At 42.8% G+C, this 26,175-nt stretch overlaps 1 protein-coding gene across 1 annotated transcript; it reads right to left on the reverse strand.

Annotated features, from left to right (window-relative positions):
- Positions 1-13,740: 13,740 nt before the first annotated feature.
- On the reverse strand, positions 13,741-16,175 carry LOC148031957 (phenylacetaldehyde reductase-like). Its single transcript, XM_087682552.1, has 5 exons — positions 15,567-16,175; positions 15,312-15,478; positions 15,029-15,220; positions 14,188-14,525; positions 13,741-13,994 (listed from the first exon to the last, which is right to left on the reverse strand). Exons 1-5 carry the CDS (start codon positions 15,736-15,738, stop codon positions 13,904-13,906), a joined length of 960 nt encoding a protein of 319 aa, XP_087538678.1. The 5' UTR covers positions 15,739-16,175; the 3' UTR covers positions 13,741-13,903.
- Positions 16,176-26,175: the final 10,000 nt, after the last annotated feature.

Here is a 26,175-nt window from a genome sequence, read left to right on the forward strand (position 1 = left end):
AGCATCATGAAGGTGTAGTCCTGGGATGTGCCTATGTTGTATTGTTTCTTTCATTGAATAATATAAGAGTATACCTTGCTTTCACATATCGTGTGACCTTTCTATGCCATATCGAGTGAGTGATTGAGTGTATGTGCATCACAAGGGCAAGGTGGGGGAGGGCGGGGAGGGGGGGGCACCTATAAGACTAAGGGTCATGACCGTGATAACTCGATTTCTCCACTCAACCTTTTGGTTGCTACAAACATATGCATATTCGTATTCAAAAATCTAAATTGTGTTTAGAGTGGGCGATGGGTTAATAAACTCGTGCCCGTTTCACCTTCCATCATCTAAGTAGGTAATACACCTATAAAATACTTAATCAACTCGACCAACTTGGCATAGGCTTAGTACCAGGTTAATGCACCCCAAAGTTGATGCCATAAGGGAGCATATGATGGGGGCACATCAAGATGCTACTAGTGTACATGGCCAATGTAGAAAACCCCCTATACCTTCCCTTCAAGGCTTGCTATAGCAAGGGAACGCACCCACATTAGGACTTGCTACTTGCTTCACCTTTATAATAAAGCATAAAATACCTTAGTCTAGGATATGCTAGGGTTTGGTATAAAAGGGTGGGGATGTAACATGTGAAGGATCTTTTTGCCATTTTCAAGAATACAAGATTGAGGGATCCTTCTTCCCACCTATCATAGGGGTGTGTACCTATGTCCACCATAGCAAGAGGTGAGCATCTTGTTGCCGCATTCATCTTTGATTCTCAGCCATTCATGGCAATACATTTTCATGCCTAGCCACCTTGGCTATAGTTTCTTTGGCATATTTGGTGTATTCTTGCATTTTCCAATTATTTTATTTTATGTGAGAATTGTCTCTTTTACATTGATATCAGAGCATGGACTTTGATCTATGGAAAATGTCATTTTCTTGGAAAATTTAGTCATTAGGACAGGAACCAGTTAACTGGAGCACTCAGATTTGGTCACAGGGTTTGGTACAATTCAAACCGTGACTAGTTAGAGTCTTCTACAACAAGTCGTGACTAATTTTGAAGGCTTTTGAAGAAGATCTTGAGGAAGATGGAGGTTCTTGGCTGAATTAGCAAGACATGGTCAAATGGAGGTCCATTTTGAAGGCTTATGGACCTAACTGAAGTGTAAGTGGGGTTACAGTGCTTAAACTGAGATTACTTTTTGGGGAAACAGTTTCTCTCTCTTCTCCCCTCAAGCTTTTCTTCAAGCTTTCATGGTGGATATTGACTTTGCTTTTCTTCCTAGCCTTCATTGGTTCACGTAGCCTCCAAGATCTTAGAGTAGCAATATACCTTCATCAAGGCAACTAGCATCAGCAAGAGAGCATTTTGTGCTGGTGCATTTTGTGCTAAATTCTTGCACCTTCTTCTCCACGAATTCTCATTAGATGAAGCTTGGCTATGGTCAAGGCAAGCTTTGGCAAGGCTCCTTCAAATCGTCAACAAGCATCTGTGGTCTCCTTACACTTCCTCGATCATTCTTTAGCTTCCAAAACCCTGGCTATGGCAGATTCAGGACAGCAGTGAATCTTTACTGAAATTTCTTTAAAATGTCAGAGGGCTTTTGTTCTATCAAGCCTTTTGGAGCTTCTGAACACTCAAGAGACTGACATTGATGCATTCTAAGACGTGAAGCTTCAAATATGGTGGCTATGGAGTCAAAAATAGGGCAGCAAGCTTCAAGAATTCAATTCTTGGATTATCTTATTCAATTTCATGGGGCTTTTGTGTTCTACCACTCCAAGAAGGTTTGATTAAAGCCACTCCATCAAGAACCGGTCTACATTGGGGCATTCCATCAAGATTGAGAACATTTTCACTCTCTTGAATGCTTGAGCGTATGGAATTTCCACTAATTCTTGATTCTATTAAGAATTTGGATTCTTCAAGGCTCAAAGCATCTTCTCCTACAAGCATTATGGATATTTCTTTAAGCATTGGATTCTTTTGAATCATTGGAGCTCTCTATTGGAAGTAATGCCTATGTTACATGGAAGCAACCATTATGGGACAAAATTTTGCTTTAAGCTGGGCCTATATCTTTCAATTTGGATCAATTTTATGATGGATTCTATGGAGTATTGACCGATTGTGGTTCATCTATCATTCTTGAACAACAATGAAGAGGTAATTCTTGTTCTCTACTCTTAATTTCCCTATTAATCCACTTGTTCAAGCCTTCCAATTGTTGAAAGGGAAGAAATTAAGAGTAAATCATTGATGTCATGATCATATAGTACTTTACCTAGGGCTAATTGATGTTGCTTACTGATTTCCAGCTCTATACATTCATAAATTGATGCCCAAATGATTGCATAGAGTGATTCATTACTCATATTTTGTGCCTAACTTGTACTTACTTGGTTGAGCTAACATTGATGCTTAGGACTGAAAAATGCCAATGAAAATGGTAAGTGGGATATTGTAAAAGTAGTGAGTCACTGCAAAGGGTATTTCCCTATCCTTAGCTCTTCCAATCTTAGCAAATTTTCCCATTTCCCACTTGCATTTCATCAAAGAATCAAAGGCTTTTTCCGTCTATGCATAGCATCACTATTTTCTTAGCTTAGAATGCACTTGCCATGTCGATACCCATGGGGAAAAGCGGATGCCAAGCGAGTTGGGAAGACAAAAGAGAGGTGACTATCCCTTCCCGATTATGACCCTGATGGGGTGCACAACCCGACACGGGAGGAACTTTGCACACCTCTTGTAGTCTCGGAGCCCATGTACTTTTTAAGTTTAGGTGCAGGTGCAGGTACATCCATTTGATAGTGATTGGCAAAGACATTTCAGTTACATCAAGGAATTACAAGTGTTAGAAGTTCTATTGGCACAAACAAGAACATGGCATTTCATACTCTTTTGATACCTATAGGGTCACAACTTTCCATAAGTTTATACAGCAAGTACGCACTATTTACAGGTCATTCTTGAGCCCTACAGGTGTCCCACTATCCTCTCCAAGTAGCTATATGGCTTTTCAAGGTTTATTCATACGCAGGGAACTCCTATTGGTCCAAACAGGGCATTTACAGGTTGCTGACAGGTTGTAAGAAATTCCAGGACAGTAGTAAAGATCTTATTACAAAAAATTCTGTATATATCCATAATTAGAGCTTGATAGCTTGTTGGATAGAGGGCATAATAAGCTTCAATTTGAATCAAAAGTTTCAGAAATCTGACATTTGTAGCTTAGGATATTTCAATTTTAGTGACAGTGGGTATAGTAAGACAGCACCTAGACAGCATAACAGGGACTCATTGTTTGTCAGTATTTCACCTAAGATCTTCAATCCAAGTTGAAATCTCTTCAAATCTAGTATACTTCTACATCATAAGCTTCCTTTGGAGCTATTAAGCATCGGGATTGAAGCAATACTTTGAGAGATACAAGGGATTTTGTGATTGACAGTCCATTAGTACTGCAACCATTTCCAATAGCCAAAGGCAAAAGGAAAGACCAAGTGATGGAGACAATTCAAGAAGACATTATAGAGTATGCCAATGAGCAAAATAACACTAATGAAGCCCTAAATCAAGACCAACATGATGATGGTGTAAGTGTTGGTAATGGCCATAGTGTACAACTTGGAAGTGATGAGAACCAAGCATTACATGAACGTTTTGGTGATCCTACACTTTCAAATGAGTTACATATGATGAGCACTGGAATATATGACGGACTTGAATAATTTTCTAAGTCAATGGGGAATATGGAAAATACAACCAATGCAATGAATGAGGATATTCAACAATTGGTCAAGTTCATGCAATATGGGTTTGAAAATATAGTAGCAAAGACTATGAAAAATGGGTTTGATGAGGTATTATCAGCCACCATCAAGGTTCAAAATACAACCTCTTCTCCAAATAGACCCAGTACTCTTGGTGAAAATGCGTTAGCTCAACCATCTAATGTGAAAGGGAAAGGGATTGATCAACCAATCATGTCCACTTTTGAGAGGGGAGAACCTTCTACATTGAGAAAAACCTTTGATCAACCATCAAAGTATTATGGCCATCCACATTTTAATCCAAGACATGAGGCAACTTATGTAGGGGATGAAGACTTAAGAGAAATCGAGAATGAAGAGTTCCATGGAAGATTTGAAGAAAGAAAGTCATTTCAAGACATCACTAACAAAGAGAACACAATCTATGGTCGGTCCACTAGTGGACATCATCATTCATTTGGATCTAATCAACAAAATCAAGGTGGTAATGCTTCTATGCTAAATTCTTTTGGAAGGGATTCAATGCATAGAGAATCTTGCAGAAAACCATCTTTTGGACAACATTCTAACAATTCTCAACCCACATATAATGAGAGGGAATACAAAGAGAAAATCACCATTTCCAACTTCAAGGGGAATAATGCGTCTCCAACGGAGTTAGAAGAATGGGTAAACAAACTAGAGATGTACTTCACTCTTTTTCCTCGTCATGATGAAGCTAAGATCTACTTTGCAGCACTCCATCTTGAAGGGTACACTCATACATGGTGGAGATACATGCAAAGAGTTGGTCATACTTTTGCTTCATGGGAAGATTTTAAAAAGGCAATGTTTGAGGTATTTATTTCTCCAATGGAAAAAGGAAAAGTTACAATGAAGATGGTATAATCTTCAACAAAGAGGCATGTCAGTGAGTGACTACTCCAATATGTTCGTCAACCTCTCTATGTACATTGATGGAATTGATGATATGGCAAAATTAAAAAAATATATCTTTGGTTTAGATCCGGCCCTTTCTTTCAAAAGTAGGTGCAATGCAGCCCAAGAGCATTCACGATGCTATTCAATATGCTAAAAGGTATGGACAGAAATATAGGAAAGATTTAATGGGTTTTCAGCCTAAAGGTGCAGGGTATCCTTCATCAAATTAGTCATCTAAGTTTGGAGCTTATTCCAGCCAGCCAAATGACACTTTTAAGCAAGAAAACGGGGGATATAATAGTCCCAACAATTATAATAGCAATGTACAAATCTTTCCTACTGCAAAACAAGGTGAAAATTATGCACAAAAACAGGGGCAAAATTTTAGAAATATGGCTGAAGCACAACAAAATTCTACAAGGGCTGAAAATACACAAAAGGGATCTCAAAACAACACTTACAGCAATGTTCTCTCTAATGATCAAATTCGAGACATGCAGGCCAAAGGTTTATACTTTAAGTGTGGAGAGAAGTGGACACAAAACCATAGTCTGAAATGTAAATCTAAAAATAGCAAGCTCAATTTTGTCATCATTGATGAACGAGATGAAGATGAAGGACAAGAGAATTAAGAGGCAAATGTGTTTCAAGTGGATGTAAACCCTATGGTCAAAGTCATGCATAATGAGGATGATGAAACCAATGATGAATTTTATGACATTGTGGATAGCTTGTCTTTTGATCTGGGTGGTTCTTTATGTGCCATTTCTCATTATGCATGGACTTGTTGTAAGGGAGAAAATACCCTTTGACTTGAAGGATTGATCAATGGCAAAGTGGTTCATCTCTTGATAGACACAGATAGCACCCATAGCTTCATAAATACCAAATCTTTACATGGGCTGAAATCTTTACCCCAACAAATGCAAGTGCCATTGAAGATCCAAGTTGCGAATGGAGCTTATGTAAGCGCTTAATACACCTTTTATCTTTACATCTTCATTCACTTTAGCCTTGGCTATCCTAACAAAACAAAAAGGAAGTTCAAGTATATCTAGCAAAGCTAGAAAGCTTCAAGGATATCATTATAATAGAATTTTTTTCAATAACTCTCGTAAGAAAAAATATCTTTAATGCACAAATTGGATGTATTGGCAATTCATACTTATGGCTTATGTGTCGTGCTACTTTCCAATAGGTGCGAGTTAACTTATGTGCCAAAGTGTTCAGGTTAATATATAACATTGAAACATTCAAGTAGGTCATATGATTAATTGCCAAAAAAGATGGGGTTGTTAGTATATATTAATTCAAACACGTTCCCAATAGAATCATGCAAGTTAATTCATTGAACCAATGAATTCACACACAATCGCAATTTGATTGTACACATGTGAATTACATCAATAGTAGTAATCAAATCCAAAATGCTCACTCGTTTTTAGTCTAGTATGTTGTGAAATTTTTACTAGAATAGAGGCACAATTGTATGCATAGAGCAGCTCCAATTATGTTAGAATCTCAACTTTGAGTGTTTATTTAGACATCAAATGGTGATTAAAAGTATTATACTTGCATTAGGGTTCAAAGCTTGGCAAGAGCAAAGAGTATGACTTTGTAACAAGAGCCGTCTACACAAGAGGAAGGGGGGAGAATAACCTAAGAGGAGAGAGAAGCCTGGTGCAACCAATCCACTTGTGACATGTAATGTAGACTCAATAGAGTTCATGAAGCATCTCCATTTTTCAACGAGCAAGACTTGCACCGTGTAAAATATACAATTCTCCAAGTACCTCCATTTTTAATGCACTTGCTTGCAACTCGATTGGTTGGAGTGAAAATTCTTCTTGAGTTGAGGTTTACATCACCCCTCCACATGCCATCAACTTGTCCTTGCACGACTCTATGAGGTTAAATCGACTTGCATGTGGTTTGGGCCTCACAAACCATCGACTCAATTCCAATTAAAGATTTGAGAGAGAGAGAGAGAGAGAGAGAGAGAGAGAGAGAGAGAGAGAGAGAGAGAGAGAGAGAGAGAGAGAGAGAGTGTGTGTGTGTGTGTGTGTGTGTGTGTGTGTGTGTGTGTGTTGGGGAGGGGGGAGGGGAGGGAAGCACCTGCACTAGTTCACTCACTCAACACGACACAAAAAGGTAACATGATATGTGAGAGCAAGGTATACTATTGTATTATTCAATGAAAGAAACGATACAACCTAGGCATATCCCAAGAGCTTCTTCTAACAAGCTGCCCAATGTTTGCATGTCTAGGACTTGATAGATTAGCAAGGTCTTAATGCAGCCTTTACTATCAGACTGGTCATTGTTTGACACACTAGGACTTGGGGATCTTGACACAGCTTTTCCTATCAAGCTGGTCAATGTCTGCCCATCTAGACTGTTTTAGGGGCCTTTGGCTTATTCTGGCTACCATACAAGTCCACCCTTATCTCAATTATATATGAGGAGTGGAGGCATTACAAGGCCTATGAAGAGTTACATGGATGACTCAAGGGGCACAGGAAGAATTGGTGAGATTCTCCTTGAGCCAAGTGGTGAAGGTGTCTTTGCCACATTCACACACCTCTGCTTCCGAAATCCAAGTGGCTTCTTTGAGAGGGCATCCTTTCCACTTAGTCAGGCACTCAAGTTATCCTTTGTGTTCCTGAGGCCAAAGGAATGCTTCTACTTCGAAGGGACCATTGGGGTGAAGCAGTGGTACATGTCGCCCCCATTGGTTGTCATGATAGAACCTGCACAAAAGCTAAGCATGAAATGCATTATGGACACAAATCCTTTTTGGCAAGTCGAGCTTGTATGTGACTTTATTTAGCACTCAAGTGATGCAATAAGGTCCATAGTAATAGTGATTGAATTTGGAGCTCATATTCTTTGGGAAGAACAAATGCTTAGAGCTGACGAGGAACATGTCTCCCTTGGAAAAGAGTACCGCCTTTCGCTTCTTGTTGGCATGTTCTGTCATGGTGATTTTACTCTATTCTAAACTCTACTTAGCTATGGGATTGCGATCTCTCCATTTCTTCAAGAATTCTTTCGCATTTTGGTCTTTAGCTTTGGCAGCTCTTGAGGCTAAGGGCAAGGGGTATGATAACTTCTTTTTCTGTAGCCAACCTAAAAGGGTGTGTAGCATGTGGCGAAGTGGATTGAGTTGTTGTAGTAAAACTTGAGAACATCAAAGTACAAGGCCCAATCTTTTTAGTCCACCCAAGCATAGCTCCCGAGATAGTCTTCAATACCTTGGTTGTCTCGCTTTGTTTGCCCATTTGTCACAAGGTGGAAGAAGGATGAGAATCTCAATTTTGTTTTGTTTTGTTTTTTGAGCCGAGTGCCTAATCAGACTCTAAGGCGAAACCATGTGCCACTAGCTTATGATTTTGCTACTTCCTTCAGAACCAAGGCCCTTGGAAGACTCCTCCCAATGGTCGAAGTGTGGGTAGGCACCTAGCACCCTGGTTCAGGGGTCCAGGTAGTGTTGGACTCTCACGAGCTAAAACCTCCAATCCCGATGGGTTCCCTCAAAGGGATGCCATACCCCAAGGTCGAGCGTCGGCTCAAAGGTGGTGTCCCATCACACTCAAGCAAACACTGCCTCCCGACAACATTCACTTGCTTGAGCGAGGCAATGCCATCATTGGTACGAGTACGAGCTTGCGTACAAGATCGCAAAGACAAAATATCGTCATCTCCCTACCCGCAAAGGGTAGGGATCATGCATATAATGCTCCCAAGTACCTCGGCATCGCCTCGTCGAGGAATGCTGCCACGAGGCGGTGCCCTAGGGCCACATTCCTTGAGTGCGGACGAGTGCTCACCCAGTTGGGTAAACACACCCTGTCGATCTCCCCACCAAGGAGTAGTGTAGCTTCATCCTCTAAGGTACACCCTCGAGACAAAAGGTCGCAAGTTTCACTTATAATACCCGAGATGTGCCTGAAACGTTCATCGGTCAACGCAAGACAGGAAAGCAAGATGTGTGCATAAGAGGTTCCTGCTTCACGAGAGCTGCACAGAGGGTAGGTTTGTTGATGAGAATGTCGATAGCTATCAACCATCTTCACCCTACCAACCCGTGCTAAGCACAGAAACCTTTCCTCTGAAGCCTTGACATTCTCCGATAGGTTGTGTGAAAGAGGTAATTCCTTGAGCATTCAAACTTGTTCTCATTATAGGAGGCGAGTCTCACACACTCATGTTGCCGTTCCCATTTCTTCCAGACATGATACCTTATAACGAGTAGAGGTGCTTCAGGGGCATACTTCTCCAGCCAACGCACGGTCTTGGAAGCCCGAGTCCATTTGTGGACTCTTTTAGTACATGACGGGGGTTTCAAGAGCTCTCGAATCCATGTCCTAAACCCTGGGTAATTTTTGAAGGCACGTGCACGTTGCCTGCCGCAAATTGCTGGAATGGGGCGGATATTGAATTCCTTATGCAGGGTGGCTACGTCGACCTTTGTCGACTTGGCCCCTTTACCTAGGATCCACTTCATCCCTGTGACAACCATTGTCTCCAACGACTAAAGGAGTGTCTGACGATGTCCTCCCATAACTTTGGCACCGTACGTAAGGACCGGAAGCACGCACACCTTGAAGACATTGAGTCTTGTCCACATGGGGGTCGAGCCGGAAGAGAGGAATGTCTGGTATGCATGAAGAGTCTTACGACCCTTCTCAATCCTCTCTCGAATTACTATTTCAATGGAGAACTCACTATCCAGTACGATGCCCAGATAGGTGTCTCTCTCACAAACTTCAATCCGTTTGGTCCCCAAGTGGAGTGGTCGATCCCTCAAAGCTTGCAAGTTGCCAAAGAAAACCATGGCATTACACTTTGAAAGGCCAAAACTCATTCCCCACTTGGTAGCCCACTCATTCAACCGGTTTAATGCTTCTTGCAGCTCCTTGGCAGACTCTGCAAGGAGGATCAAATCATCTGCAAAAAGTAGCCCCTGGATTCTCTCACAAAGATCGGGAACGCTAACTCCGAATCTATCACCCTCGTTTATGATATCATTAATAAATATGTTAAAGAGGGTGGGAGACCCGGGGCATCCTTGGCATACTCCTCACTTCACCGAAATGGCTTCGGACAAGAGGTCTCCTACCCTCACCCTTATCTTTGAAGCTTGGTACAACCCCTCTATGAACCGTATGCAACGCCCTTCCACTCTACAAGCTCGCAGCTTGCAAAACAAGGCTTGGTGCAGCATCGTGTCGTATGCCTTTTTGAAATCGATGAAGGCGACATAGGTGGGTTTGCCCTCCACATGACGCCTCTTCACAATCTCTTCGAGGCATGCAACTTGTCTGATACATTCCTCGTGCTCCCGAAATCCGGCTTGTGCTTTGAGAAAGAACTTGCAGTTCTCTAAGGCCTTATAGATACTAGATACCACAATTGACGTTAGCACCTTGAGGAATAACGATATTAAAGATATGCCATGATAATTATCGGGGTCGGTAAGATCACCCTTCTTTGGGATGGACACCACAATGGATGACTCCAACACCTCCGAAATCCTGCCAGCCTCAAAAATCGTGTTCAGTACCTTCAACATCGCCAGCCCATAGGGGGACTTTGGGATTTCCCTTTGTCCACGACATCCATTATCTTTGTATGCGATCTTGAAAACTTCTGGGGGGATGCTGTCTATGCATGCGGCTTTGTGTCTCCTTAGTTTCCTAAGAAGCTTAGCCTTGGTTTCCCGAAGATCCTGCCTGTTTGTCACTTGTGGCAATTTTTAGGGACTTAGTCCTCACTCTTCTCCGAGATCAAACTTGGTTTCCCGACGTCCCGAGGTTGCCATCCCCCTCGAGCTCTTGAATGGACCATGAGGTTTCGTGTCGCCCCTCACCCTTTTCATGACAAGCCCCACGGGAGCATTTCGCGCTTCACCCACCCAATTCTTGTCTCGTCACTACTCGTGGTAGCAAGGCACTTCACTTCAGGCAACCAAACTTGTCTATTTCCACACGCAACACACTGGCACCATTCCACTTTATGGGTATCATCTTCTCCCCCAAGGAGCCTAAGCAGGAGTAGAGTGCCAATGCGGGGGGTTACCACTCGATTGCGTATCAATGTCTTGCCATGGGACATTTTTACGAGATCTCCCCTCCCGCCATGGGTTTTCTAACCCTTTGGCCTTGAGGCCTCAATTCACAATATACGCTCCTTCCGTATTCACGACAAGTCGCGCACCTTCTAACTTTCACCAAGAGGTCGTTGGCACGTTGAGATCCATTCTTATCACTCCCAGATGCCAACTCTCTTTTTGGTATCATCGAGAGGGTGAGGGTCCTGCATACTCTTGGGCTACCAAGTTGGTTGCACAACTCCTTCACCTGGCGTAACTCATCACTTCTTAGATACGTGGCTTTCATGACGAGATGTCCCCGTAGGAGCATCCCTCCAAAGTTTTGAAAAGTTCCTTCCACATGTCACTCATGAATCTTCCATCTCTATCTAACATTATATGACTAAGGGTAAGCCATGCAGCTTGAAAACATGCGTGAAGAAGAGGCATGCTACCTCTCATGCGTGAAGAAGAGGCATGCTACCTCGGAATTCAATGGTGGCTTCGCATGTATGAAGTGAGCTTGCTTTGAAAAATAATCCACCACTACGAAAACGGTGTAACCATGAGATTCGGTTTGATTCCTAGTTTCCCTTCTAGGTCATCAACTAATCTTTCAATCATCCTCATTGCTTCAACCAAATCGGTTGGCTCTCGTCTCTCTACGTCTCTTTAGACCCATTCTTGCATGCCGAATAGAATTCCATGTAGCTCAATGTCAATGTCCATGTCGAGTACTTGCAGCATGAGCTACCTATATGTGATAACATACTCCATCTTGCCTTGTGTTTATCTTAGGTTTCTCCATTCATCTCTATGAATCTTTCAATCTTTGGGATGAAAGAGTTTTTCAGTTCCTCCTAGAGTTCTTCCTATGAAAAGATGGTGCATCCTTGCTCCTATTCCATCAAGTACCAACTACCAACATCTTCCTATAAGTAGATGGTTGTCAATCCTCCCTTCCCATCTTTTGTGATCCTTGCATACTTTGAATACCTATCTACTTCTACAATCCATTTCTTCAAAACCAACCCGTCTCTCGTTTGTACTTGATGGGTTGGGGCATTTTGGACATACCGTAATCATCTTCCAAATTGTCGCTCTCCTCTTCCCTATGTTTGTCTTTTCCCCTTGTTCTTGCTACTTACTTCCACTACCTTCTTCTCTTTTCTTATGTCTTATGCGTTCTTCTAGAGGTCTCCTCTCTTCCTAACCTCTCCATCTCCTCTTACAATTTGAGTCTCCTCTCCTCTTCTTGCTATTATAATGTCCTCTTTGTAATCTTCACCCACTTCCAATTTTCTTCTCCTCTCCTTTTCTCTCTCTTTCATTTGCGTGTTCCTCCAAATTGAGTCCAATAGGCCTGACATACCCTCCAACTATCTCTCTAATCCGACTACCTTCTCTTGAGCTACTCTCCATTCTTGCCCTCTTTTTTTTTTTCCTCTCTTTCATTGGTGGGATGGGTACATTCTCTCTATCGTCCTCCAACTATCTTTCTAGTCCAACTACCTCCTCTTGAGCTACTCTCCATTCTTGCCCTCTCTTCTTTTTCCTCTCTTTCATTGGTGGGATGGGTACATTCTCTCTATTGTCCTCCATGTGGCCGTGCGAAACCAAGCCCCAACTTTTAACATTGGTGACAAGGAAGCCACATTTCACCTTGAATGATGGTACTATTGGCGCAAACCACATTTTGCCTTCAAATGGTGGTCGTAGACAAGAGGAAGCCGCGTCACATCTTCACATGTCGGTTGGCATGGAGGTTACCATGTCATGGATACTCACATTGAGGGTTGAAGCAACAACATCAAAGCAACATGAATTGTCTTTGCACACTTTCTTTTAACACACTAAATCTCTTCTTCTATGAGCACTCGACTTTGAACAAGAGTTGCTCTAATACCAAGTATTATGCACCTATACTCGTTCATTCACTCAATACAACACAAAAAGGCAACACAACATGCGAGAGCAAGGTATGATCTTATATTATTCAATGAATGAAGCAATACAACCTAGACTACACCTCGTGGCACCACACATGCGAGTTCACCTCTAGAGATAAGATATCACATGTAAAATAAAAACCATGCAAGGCTCAAAATCACTACTAATCCCTGTATAGGTATTATCACCATAATATAGCTACAAAGATCTCATGGGGTGTAGTGCAAAGTAGATTAGGCAAGGCCAGTGCAAAAAGGCCTCCGAGCATATCCACAACAAAGAGCTTGCAAAGTAAGTATTTGTCACAGTGTAGATCCACCACAAAAGAGTTGCATGACGTTAAGGACCACTCGTGACTTCTCACACGTTTCCTTTCCAGGCAGTTACCATAAACCCATAAATAAGGCTCTTGTTGCAAATGCGAAAAAACCTTCGTACTAAGAAGTGCCCATTATTGCGGGCGCACGTCTTGTGATACTTGCCAAGACATATTAATAGTCATCAATTTATTTATTTTATTATTCAGCGGCGAGACCTCGGGAGTCGGAAATTTCACAGGTATCACCCGTGACGAACTTCAGAAGATTCCATGACACCTGGTGCTGGTACCTCTGCTTTGGTGTCTAATAAAAACGTGACGAACCACTCACATTTCCCTCCAACAATTTCACAAACACCATCGTAGCAGCCTTTGCTCCGAAATACCCCCTTCCCCTCTCCCCGACTTCGCACGCAAGTGCTTAGCTTCTCTGTTCTTGCGGGAGACGCTCTTGAGGCAATTTAACGACTTGCAAGGAGAAATTATATCCATTTCCAGGTGAGACTTATCAAAGATTTCGGCACAACATGCACTTCGATTTGTAGCTCGGAATATAACAACAATACCCAAGAAGATTGCCTTTTACCATGACCGTGCTGTTGAACAACGCGCATAAATAAAATGAAATGAAATGAACCGGTACTGGTTGAAGAAGAGTAGCCATTCATAATTTAGAGATCTGCTTGAAGAAGATTAACCATTCATAATTTAGGGATGAAAAATAACAAGGGACAGCGGAGCACATTTTTCACAGATCCCCCAAGGGTTAGAGAATTAACTTCGCTCCTCAAACGGTGAAAATTCCTCTCAAGGCAGTTGCCAAACCATCATAAGCTATCATCCTCTTATACGACCAAATTAGCTTCATTCGAGAAACTCATTCCCAAGTCCTTCAACTTCTCATTCGAGAGCACGCAGGGATTGAAAGACTCTAATCTGCAAGACCAAGCAAGGAAGATTAGATACCAACCGTGAAAAACAAGGCAGATTAAGAGCCAATTGACGATACCATGGGAGGACAAGCACATGGGAAAACTCCATTCACCATCATCGTTGAAAGGTTTTTTCAGAAAAGACCACTGCGTGTACTCACATACACAGAAGAGAAGCAAGGAGGAAACATGAGCACCTGCCGGAGATGGAGCAATTGGGATAGAGCTCCGTCGCAGCCTCCATGATGTCTGATTTGGTTAGGAGACGCTCAAAGCATATATAGCGACCCATGGCACGATCCATTTGCAAAGCTAAGATGTGGGCAGCAGCCAAGTCATCCACGTGCACATACGCAAAAATCCCACTCTGATCAAGAGCTTTTGATGTCCCCGAGTTCTTGATACTAGGATGATGACTGTGCAAGTTGGCCTCCACCACGGTAGCCGGATTCATTACCACCAAATCTAAATCCTTGTCTCTAGCCAAGGCCCATGCAGCTTTCTCAGTCAATGTCTTGCACAAGGCAGACCACATCTGCACGATGCACAAGAATCTTGAGGTTATACTCGGGCAGACCAAATCTACACAATGAACAAATAGACCATCCCGAAAGCCAAACCACGTAAGATATAAACTTCTGTGTCAGGGGAGCACATCAAAAACTGATCAGACAAGTTCTGGGTTATATGCTAGATGCCCACAATACCATAATATCCTGTTATAGCTTAACTAGGACACAAATCTATATGCTAGACCGATCTGGCTCATTTGATTCAACATCCTGGGCAAGCTTGCGTAGTAGATGTCATTGATTCTAATTAACTACGATCGCCAAGAGTGCCTTTCGGGCGCTCAAGGAACCCATTCGTGGAATATGGAAAGGGCAGCTCTGAAGAAAACCGATAAAGTATGCGCGACCCCATTTTCAGACAAGGGGCCAAATAGTGTAACGCATGAACAGCCATCGTGGCAAGCGGATGCCCCAAAAATCTGCAGTGCAGAAACGATGGAATAGGAACGAACTTTAAAGTAAGTACCTTCTCTTTCCTGCAAAACTCGAGGTCGCTCCAGTTCCTCTCATCAAGGACGACCCCAGTGGAGTAATACTGCTTATCCCAGAGCACTGATGATAGGCAAGACGTGAGAACCATCTTTCTAATGGACGAGGTGTTGGCGCAGGCCTCCACCACATTCAGCACGCTCCTCACTTCGTTATCGATGATTTCAACCTAACACAACAAGATTTGCAAGCAAAGAAGTCGGCACACAGCATCGTAAAAAGTAATCAAACCCAAACTCAAGTAGAAAAAAGATAATTACAGGGTAGTCTCGCAAGCCATTGATGTCGTAATTTGGGGCAGGCACATGGAACACAGCAGTGCATCCTTGGAAGAGCTCGGACAGGCTGCAGTAGTCTAGCAAGTCCACTTGAGCCAGGTGCAGATGAGCTTGAGCGCCATGGCAGGACATCAGAGAAGACCGTTCTTCTGCTTTGGAAAAGTAGTTCAACACCGTCATTATAGAGGGACGAAAAGTAAATCGCTCAAAGAGACTTTTCATGAGAAAGGGGAAAACCTGGTGTGAGAGGAATGGAGGACTTGACATTGTAACCTTGTTGAAGGAGGAGCTTAACAATCCAAGATCCGAGCAGGCCCCAGCTGCCTGTCACACACACCTGTAGATCGTCTTGCGAGGTGCTGCGATACGAGAAGCTGGGCAACGGAATGTCAAGTTTTCGGAGGCCCATGACTCTTCCAGTAGCTATACAAAGGACTGTTATCTGCGGAAGAGCCTATAGCACAGAGACAGAGAGAGAGAGAGAGAGAGAGAGAGAGAGAGAGACACACACACACACACACAGAGCAGAGCAGACGAAAGGAATACCCTACCGGAGCAGGGTACCCGGTACGTACTGGAAGAGCGAAGTGGGTTCGATAAATCGAAGTTTGGAACCCACTTCTACAACTCCGGGTTCAGTCTGAATCGGAATCTAGCATTGACAAAGAGCACGTAAAGCATTGAGGCCTAGATATCGCGAGAGAGAGAGAGAGAGAGAGAGAGGGGGCGCGGGGGGGGGCAAGATTGCGTTTCTTGCATGCAAGCACTGGTGTCACGAGCGTCCGTGCGTGCATGTGATGTTGAGACAGGAGAGCAAAACGCAAGAAGCGTTAAGGAGTGAATATCGTGGAGAGAGAGAGGGGAGAGAGAGGGAGAGCGAGAGAGCGAGTGCCAGCTATGCAATATATGCACACTAATTTCTACACCCAATAATAAAAAGGCTAGGTAGCAGTGAGACCAGTCTCATTCGAGACCGTGCCAGTGCCACGCTTCTTCGCCTCCCCACCCATTAATTTGGCGCTCACTCATTCAAGGCAGAGATTTAATGCGCTATCAAACAAACAGAAAGTTCCATTCCTTGTGGAATAAAAACACTACCAACTCCCGCTGGCCCTTCCCCCAGGTAGCCGCTTCAAGTTCTCTCTGCTCACCCACCCACCCACCACACACTCTCCTCTCCCGAGTCCCCACCCCCCACTCACTCCCTTTCCATTGGCAGCACTTCAGCTGCCAAAATCGCTAGGCACGATCCTTTGCAGATAACATTTTTGCGGGCCGTCACACCAAGGGAAACTCTTTCACGTCACATTCTTTTGAGCGCACACATTGTAGCTCAAGCAATCGCCTAAGGAAGCTCAAATTTTGACCATTAGGCGAAGCTCAAATTTTGACCATGCACCTTAATCTTTCCTTTTTTAAATGCCAAGGCCTTGCACAATGAGATTCTATCCTAGCTGTCATGACCTTTGAGCATCTTGAGAGTACATCAATCAAGTCTAAGAATACATACTTTGGTGAAGGGATGAGTCTCATATATGATTTTTACTTTTTTGTTTGGGACTGGATGTGAACACATGTTTGCACATGCACATATGTGTGCATGTGAATTATGTTGGGTTTTTTTTTGGGGGGGGAAGGGAGGGGGAGAGGGGGGAAGAGGGGGGATAATGTACTTGCACTCAATCACTCACTCAACATGGCACAGAAAGATAACACGACATGTGAGAACAACATATACTCTTGTATTATTCTTTGAAAGAAATGGTGTAATATAAGTACATCCCAAAACTACACCCTTGTGACACCACACATGTAAGGGTTCACCACACTGGGTATAGGGAATCATACATAGAGTGGAAACCAAACATGGTTAGAGTCACTACTACTTCCTAAATGGGTGTTTCTAGCAACAACATCATGATATAGCTACAACGCCCTTACACTCAACCCCACACAATGGATTATTGTCTTTAGCAATCTAAGGGTAGTGCTTATTGTCTTATTATGGGGTCTTAACACATCTCCTTCTATCAAGTTGGTCAATGCCTGCCAATCTAGGACTTGACTCATTAGCGGGGTCTTAATGTAGCCTTTCCTATCAAGCTGGTCAATGTCTACCACACTACAACTTGGGAGCCTTAACACAGCCTTTCGTATTAAGTTGGCCAGTGTCTGCCCATCTAGACTCAATTTTTATTTTGTTGTCATGCTAATCGACCCTTGACTCAATTATATTTGAGGAGTAGAGGCTTTGGAAGTCTGATGGTAAGCTAAGGGATGACTCGAGGTATATTGAAAGCATTTTTGGGATTCTCCTTGAGCCAGCAAGTAGCAAAGGACTCACTGCCACATTTGCGGGCCTCAGCTTTCAAAATCCAAGTGGCTTCTTTGAGAGGGCATCTCTTCCACTTAGTAAGGTACTTAGGGTAACCTTTGTGCTCTCAACGCTGAAGGATTGCTTCTACTTCGAAGGGGCCATTGGAATGAAGCAATGGAATATGTTGCCCCCATTGGGTGTCGAGATAGAACCTGCGCAAAAGTCTTTTTGGCAATTCTAGCTTATAAGTGACCTCATTCAGGACCTGGTTGTGATGCAATAGGGTCCATAGTATCGATGGTTTAACTTAGGGCTCATATTCTTTTGTAGAACATATGCTTGGAGCTTACGAGAACCATGTCTCCTTTGGTGAAGAGACTACCTTGTGTTTTTTGTTGGCCTATTCAATCATGGTGATTTTACTCTTTTTCAAACTCTAATTGGCTGCTGCATTTCTCTCCCTCCATTTCTTCAAGAAGTCTTTTGCATCCAGTTCTTTTGCATTGGTAGCTCCTGAGGCTAAGGCTAAGGGTGTTATGAAATCTTTCCCCATGGATAACTCAAAGGGGGTGCGTAACTTGTTGTTGAATGGACTAAACTATTGTAGTGGAGCTCGAGCATATCAAGATCCAAGGCCCAATCTTTTTGGTCCACCCTGGTATAGCTTTTGAGATAATATTCAATACATTGGTTCACTCTTTCTATTTGCCCGTCTATTTTGGGGTGGAAGGATAATGAGAATCTAAGCTGTGTTTCTAGAGTCTTAAAGAGTTCCTTCCACATGTCACTCATGAAGCAACCATTTCGATTTGATACAGTGGCTAATGGTAGCCCATGTAACTTGAAGACATGTGTGAAGAAGAGGTGGGCTACCTCCTTAGCATTCAAAAGTGGCTTGGTAGACTTTTTTGAAAAAATAGCCTACCACTACAAAGATGATGGTATACCTATGGGATTCTCGAAGTTCCATAATAAAATCCATGCTAACGACATCCCATGGGTGGCTAGGCGCTAGCATTGGTTAAAGTAAGCCAGCTAGCTTGGAGCATAGTGTTTTCACTAGTTGGCAAGTGAGACAAGTCTTGACATAGTCTATGACTTCCTCCTTCATGTTAGACCAAAAGAATTATTTCTAGAGAGCCTCGAGTGTCTTGCTTTGGCCCTTGTGTCCCCCTAAGCTTCCCATCATGCAGTTCATGTAGTATGATTTTCTTCAACTCCACATTATTGGGAATGTACAATCTCTTGCCTATAAATAGAATTTCCTCCTCCAAGGTATACATGCCGTGTGGCATCCTTTTAGCTCGCACTTCTTCTATGATTTTGAGCATTTCCTGGTCATGTTCTCAAGCCTCTTTTAGTAACTCAAGGAAGTTGCTATTGGCCACACTCACTGCTTTCAAATTGGCCTTCCAACTTAGTGCATCTTCTATTTTGTTTATGGACCTTAGCTTGTGTTTGATTTCCAAGTCAAACTCTACCAAGAAGTCGAGCCATCCTGGCTTGTTTGTGAAGCCCCAAGAGGAACACCAAGAAAATGGGGAATCTACTGCAATAATATCTATCTTATATCATCAACAACCATCTTTTTCATATTTGATATGTCCACAATAAGGAAAAGAACACCACAAGCAAGAAATCTTCACGTAGCTTCATAGAAACAAATCTCCGACGCCTTTAGTTTTAACAAAATCGATCACGCTCTTCATATTCTTCATAGAATTCATTGATAGACCATAAAAACACAAGAGAATATACCACTTTGAATGGAAAGATATCACATATTATTCTTCTTCAAAGTTTTCATAGATTTCTCTCACAATCTCTCATTCATACATACATTGTTTTTCATAAAATTTGCTATATTTCACACACTCTCTCTCTTATACATTCTCTCTCTCAATTGTACAATGAGATAATCAATAATAATCATTCATATCCCCTATTAGGTCGTGGATACCCTTCCCAAGAGGTATCCCTAGTATGAAAGGTCACCAGGACCACTACAGTGTCTCTTGAGAGCTCATTAATGTCACTTTACTTCAGTCTTTACTTCAAGTCTTCAGCAGCTAGATCTTCAACTTCTTCAAGCTTATTTGAACTTATATTTATCTCTTACCAAGATTGAAAAACTTTCCCAAGCTTCATATTCATCCATCATCACACTTACAAAGGCATACAAAACAAAACAAAACAAAAACAGATGATCTACATACAGTCAACAGAGGGTCAAGAGAAGGCATACATAAAGCTTTTAGCTTACTTAAATCATTCCAAAACATCAAGAATCAATCAAAAAGCTTCCAAGCACTCTCAAAATTCATCAATCATCACGCCAACCCTTCATATAGAAGAAAAACATAGCAAAACAGAAGGTCAACAGACTCAAACAGGTGCAATCAAACACTAACAAGACATCAATAGAACATGTCAAAACATCACATATCTACTATAAAACATCTTGAGTTTTCAAAATATAGTCAACCTCATCCAAAGCACTTCTAAAACAACTAAACATTATACAAAATCCATAAAAAATCAATCATTTAGTCCACAAAAATCAACCAAAAAAACAAATCATCTTAGCCCTCAATATATTCCCACACTTAATCAAGGAGTGTCCTTGTGACCTGGGAAAAAGAAAATATAAGTTCAAAATATAGATCATTGCGATCTTCTATAGCATCTTCAAGAAATACCATCCAAACATGACCTCAACTTATAACTTGTTTCTAATAAAAAATACAACAAAAGGAAAACACCTTTATCCATCATCACAACTTTAAAATAAAAAAGCATGACAATTTTGTAAAGGATATAAGAGATTTGTTTTTTTCTACCAAAAGCATCCATCTTGTAGATAAAACCTCGAACCACCATTATTCATTTTCTCAATCAACTTTATCTTCTTCTTTAACTCTACGCAAAAGGGATAAAACACCATATACACACAATAGAACATATACACAACTCACATGGACACAAAACAACATAGTATGAATTGCACATGCTCCCAAAAACTGAAGAGCAAGGAGAAAGATTTTCATTAAAAAATGATCAATACATCCAAGAAAGTGTCCATAGGCTATGTAGGATGAATGTATTTTTTATTGAACTTCATACTCAGCTTGAGATGTTCTAGACTCTTGTTCCATCCACAAAATATAAAGGCACATTCTAAAGAAATTGTAAGCAACGCATCCTTTCCAATAGGATAATGAACCTAGTAGGAAAAGCTTGTGCAAAATAATATAGAACATTCATATGAGAAATAGTCACATCCTCATTTGGATTAATCATCAAGTTTGAAATACTTTTTCCAATATTTAGGTGAGATTGCTGATGCTTAAAAGCAAGATCCTAGCAAAAGTGAGGTGTCAATTGTACCGAAGTATCCTCAGAAGAAGCATGTGCTTTAGCAAATGCATATAAGCTAAAGTGTCCTAAGAACCAGGAATGATAGGCCAATTAAACACTATTCTATCAAAAGAATCATGTAACACCCACTGTCATCGACGAAGGATATCACTATTATACCTAGGAGTATCCATAATTGATTGGGGAGGAAGATTAATATAAGCTAACGAAGATGGTAGAGGAATAATATGAGAACAATGAAGAGGGGATAAGATAAATCATAGAATGAAGATATCTGTAAATATAATGAGGGTGGAAAAGAAGGGAAAGAAAGTAGGAATTTCTGAAGGGATAAACAAAAGGAATGGGTTGAACACCATAATTAGTTTCAATAGGAGTAGGTGAGGATATAGGATCAGCAAAATAAAGGGCCATGTAGTAAAAATTGGAATGTGAGGGAAAACATAAAGGGTAAAATATAAAAGAGGGATACCATCTGAATTAGATTGGAGAATGGCAACATATAATGGTAATTTATAAGAGATTAAGGAATACGATAGGATATTATGAGGATCACAATGATAAATGGAACAACAAAAATCAAAGGTTGATAGAAATCTTCATTAAATAAAGGGTTGTTAGCAATATGGTTTAACAGTTGGGATATCAAGGGCTGAACATTTGACTTATGAAATACACTCCGTTGACGGCGAGGCTCTAGAACATCATCCTCCAAAGGAGAATGCCAAGCATAGCCTTTACACCACAATGTCTGCTGATGATAAGTCTTCAAGCCATCAACCAAATTCATTTCAGCTACATGGACATACAAGACGGCTTGTAAAATCACATCTCCTACATAAAAGTTCATATCCTCCTCATTAGGGATGTGCAAATCTCCTCGGAGATACATAAAAGATAAGAGTTGAGCTTCATGAGAGATCAAGTCGTCAACAAATTTTTCAAATACTGCTCTCAGTAAATTTGTTGACCACATATTCTGCCACCCATCCTCTGGAGGTTCTAAATCTACATTACTCAAAGCTACATACAACGCAAAGTGCTACTACTAATACTAAATCCACAAAGATGATGGAGATGACAACAACTCAGCATAGTGAGCAAAATCCTCCTGGTGGACACAATTCATGCACTACTCAAGGAGTTCTACCTTTGCAGAAAATCCATCACATAAATTAGCCTTTTGGTGCAAATGGTCTAGATCTTCCTTAGACAACAAAGAAGACATCATGGGAGCTAGAGGAGGAACAAAAATGAAAGGTGAGAAGGATCGAAGCTTGCTTGGAAGGAAGCTATGGTGGAGAGCAAGAGCAAGAAGAGAGAGACACACAAATGGGAACTCCAACCGCCACAATGTGTGACTGGGCCTTCCATTTAAACTGTCACTAAAAGAATAAATAATAAAGTGATGGTAACGAGCACCTGCCACTTGCAGTGTGCAGTGGCAGGTACTTTCAGTGTAGTAATACACAGGCGGTTAGGCAGATGCACCTTTACCCCCAACAACCTCCCACTTAAAGGCGAATCTGCCCCAATGAGGAGTGAAAAGAAAAAGAAAAGACAATATAATATACACATGTACAACAGGATAAGGAAAAACTTCATCTTATCCAACGCCCGTCAATCTTCTAAGGAAGGCAAAGCACTCAGTAGTGAGGCTTTTCGTTAGCAGATCTGCAGGATTTTTCTCACTGGAGATCTTGACAAGGTCAACAGACTTGTCCTCCACAACCCCACGTATGAAGTGATACATCACCTAAATGCGTTTTGTCTTTGCATGGAAGATTGGATTCTTGGCTAGCTAAATAGCACTCATAGAATCCAAATGCAGTGTAGATAAAGTATCAATCCCAAGGTCATGAACCAAATGGCCCAACCATATGGCATCCTTACAAGCCTTAGTGACCGCAACATATTCGGCCTCAATGGTAGAGATAGCCGTACACTTCTGAACCCTTGACATCCAAGAAACAACACCTCCAACATAGATAAAGACATAGCCACAAGTGGACTTCCTACTATCTGCATGTCCTGCATAATCGGAGTCTATGTAGCCCACAACTCCTGTATCCTGGCTGCCATAGCAAATACACATATCTGTTGTGCCCTTTAGGCATCTCATGATACCTTTTACGACATCCCAATGCTTTTTGCCAAGTGTAGCCATATAACATGCCACAACACCAACTGCAAAGACAATATCTGGACGAGTGGCTATCATGGCATATATTAAACTGCCCATGGTTGATGCATAAGGGATCTTGGCCATCTTGGCCCTCTGCTCATCCTTTTGTGGACAATCGGCCTGTGAAACCTTCACATAAGAAGGTAATGGACAACCAATAGGCTTTACGTCCTGTCAGAGATCATAGCCTGTTTTCAGGCAGGCAGCAGCAGGCAACAGCTGCACAGTCGGACTGCCATATGGCAGTCCGACTGCCTGCAGCTGATTTTTATCAGGCTGCGCCCTATTTTGGCGCCCCATTCTAGGCACATTTTCGCCTATTTATTGCTGACGTTTTCAGCAGTCTGGCATTCATTCTCTGTCGCAGATTACAGACCGGTGCCGTGCAGATCTCTGTCTCTGTTCGCAGATTTCAGACAGCAGACAGTGCAGACTGCAGCAGACTTCGAGGTGGACAGCAGGTCGCATCGTCGAGGTGGAGTCACGCAGTCCAGCGCACTGCGCTCGTGTATATCTTTGTATTCAGCATTCTTTATACAGTAGATCTTCAGTGTACACTGTCTCTTTCTCTCCCTTCTCTCTCTGCGTTCTCTCACTCTCAGTCCTACGCTTCCGCACCGCTGCATTCTGACATGGTATCAGAGCAGTGTTTGAGGGCTGACTGAGCGCAGAATCAACCTGAAGAGGAGTTTCCATCGCGACACAAATTTGCGTTTTTTGCGTTTAAGGGCAGATAGGAGGGCTGCGCCTTGGAACAAGGCTGAAACGAGTGTGGGCGCACAGGAAAGGAGTACAGGTGGTGGATTTGCTGCTGTTTACTGCTGTTTGTCGCGGAGAAAGTTTGAGTTTTCAACCTAAAAGTGCAGGTTTTGCTTTTTCATCGCCTCCGGTGGGTGAAGGAGCTTCGGGACGCTGAAGAGCCTTAGCAGGCTGAGTCTACTCAGTCAGAGGGGGCTGCTTTTGCGTTTGAGAAGGCATTGCAGGTGAAGATGTCTACAGAGATGGACTTGGAGTTCTAGGCGATTATGGACCGGAAGGTGCCTGTCCTACCGGCTCTTCCTACAGATCAGAAGCTCGACGGCGACAACTACCGCATTTGGCGCGTTATGATGTTGGCCATTCTGGAGTCCTATGATTTGGCGGAGTTGGTATAGGAAGATATTGACCGGCCCTCGGTAAGAGATGAGTCCAAACTCTCTTCCGATGCTCGTGCGGAGTTGGCCAGGGCCCAGTCTCATTGGGACAAACTGAATGCCAGGATTCGATCCTTTCTCTTTTTATCATGCACTACAGCCGTGATCGCTCACATCGAGCACTTGACGGTGGCTCGTGAGATATGGCTGGAGCTTGATCAAATGTACAATCGGATGACCCTGATGAAGAGGGTTTCTTTGGAGGTACAGATGCGGACCTTGTCCGTCAATAAGTCTTCTTCGCTAAGGGAACACATTAACAAGCTAAGGCAGCTACAGATGCAGGTTCAGAATGCGGGGAAGCCGATCTCCTCCGAAGACATGGCGATTACACTCTTGTCCCAGTTGCCGCCACGATTCGGTACATTTTACTCTGCCCTTATTGCTTCGGGGCGAGAGTCTACTCTTCGGTGGGAAGAGTTGGTTCCTATGGTCTTGGACCAAGAGGAACAGCTAAAGGGACAGAATTCTTCCAAGACGGAGGCATTGACAGGTCAAGCCTCTCAGAAGAAGGGGAAGGACCAAAAGAAGAAGAAGGGGGATAACAAGTCCAAGAAGGACAAGGACAAAGACTCCACATGCCATATTTGTGGAAAGACTGGCCACTGGAAGAAGGATTGCCCTGACAAAGACTCGAAGGACACCAAGGATTCTGGAGCGGTGGCTGCACCCTCATCAGCTGTGTCATTGAGGACGCTTCACCGAATGCTTCTGATGCTGCGATGGCGGCTTCCCAATCTCGAGAGTGGATTATTGATAGTGGTGCCTCACGGCACATGACTCCTTCATCGGATGGTGTTGCCCAGCTGCGACCTTCGCGTGGGCAGGTTCTCATTGGAGACAGCTCTTCAGTTTCTATTGCAGGTCGGGGTAAGATGCAGCTTATTCCGGATGGACGAGGTGGCACCCATACTTCAGAGGTTTTGCATGTATCAGGATTGGGGTACCATCTCCTTTCAGTCCATAAGATTTGTTCCCTTGGTCTTCTGGTGGAGTTTGACAGTTCTACAGTGCGAGTCCTTGATCGTGTATCGAGGAAGGTTCTATCATCTGGATATGAGGAGAACGGCATTTACAAACTGAAGTCTTCCACTGCCCTCTCTACTCTTCTTCTTACCTCACAGTCACAGTCTGAATTATGGCATGCTAGGTTTGGTCACCTGAACTATGACTATCTTCGGAAGGCGTCACGAGGACAGCTTGTTCGAGGGTTGCCGGATATAGTGGTGAGCCAGCAGCCATGTGTCTCCTGCATAAAGGGGAAGCAGCATAGGGATGCCATTCCCCACACCGCTTCGCGGCGGTCTACTTCACCGATGGAGTTAGTATCTACGGATCTATGTGGCCCTATGAGGAATGAGTCCCTGCGTGGGAGCTCGTACTTCATGCTGATCGTGGATGACTATAGCAGGATGACATGGGCCTACTTTTTGGCACTAAAATCAGAAGCTTTCTCGCACTTCAAGGATTGGCTTCTCTTTAAGGAGAACCGATCAGGCCGGAAGTTGAAGACCTTGCGATCTGACAAGGGAGGTGAATTTGTCTCTAATGAATTTGCTCGGTTTTGTGCAGATAGAGGAATTCACCAGGAGTTTGCCAATACGAATACTCCACAAGAAAATGGTATTCTCGAACAGAAGAACCGCAGTGTGATCGAGATGGCGCGCACCATGATGGAGCACCGACAGACCCCCCAGGTTCTGTGGGCCGAGGCTGTGGCTACTGCAGTCCACATCCTTAATCGATCCCCTACTTCGGCCGTGGAAGGGATGA

Source organism: Lygodium microphyllum, chromosome 8 (assembly GCF_053477565.2).
Source record: "Lygodium microphyllum isolate KBCC chromosome 8, Lygodium_microphyllum_v1.1.10, whole genome shotgun sequence".
Taxonomy (NCBI): domain Eukaryota; kingdom Viridiplantae; phylum Streptophyta; class Polypodiopsida; order Schizaeales; family Lygodiaceae; genus Lygodium; species Lygodium microphyllum.

What these genes read in the sequence shown, in the direction of transcription:
- LOC148031957 (XM_087682552.1), bottom strand. Translation starts at nt 15,738, where the DNA reads ATGGGCCTCCGAAAACTTGACATTCCGTTGCCCAGCTTCTCGTATCGC. An exon ending in CTCCATTCCTCTCACACCAG is followed by an intron (nt 15,479 to 15,566) that starts GTTTTCCCCTTT and finishes TTTCCAAAGCAG; the next exon opens with AAGAACGGTCTTCTCTGATG. An exon ending in ATGGCTTGCGAGACTACCCT is followed by an intron (nt 15,221 to 15,311) that starts GTAATTATCTTT and finishes TTGTTGTGTTAG; the next exon opens with GTTGAAATCATCGATAACGA.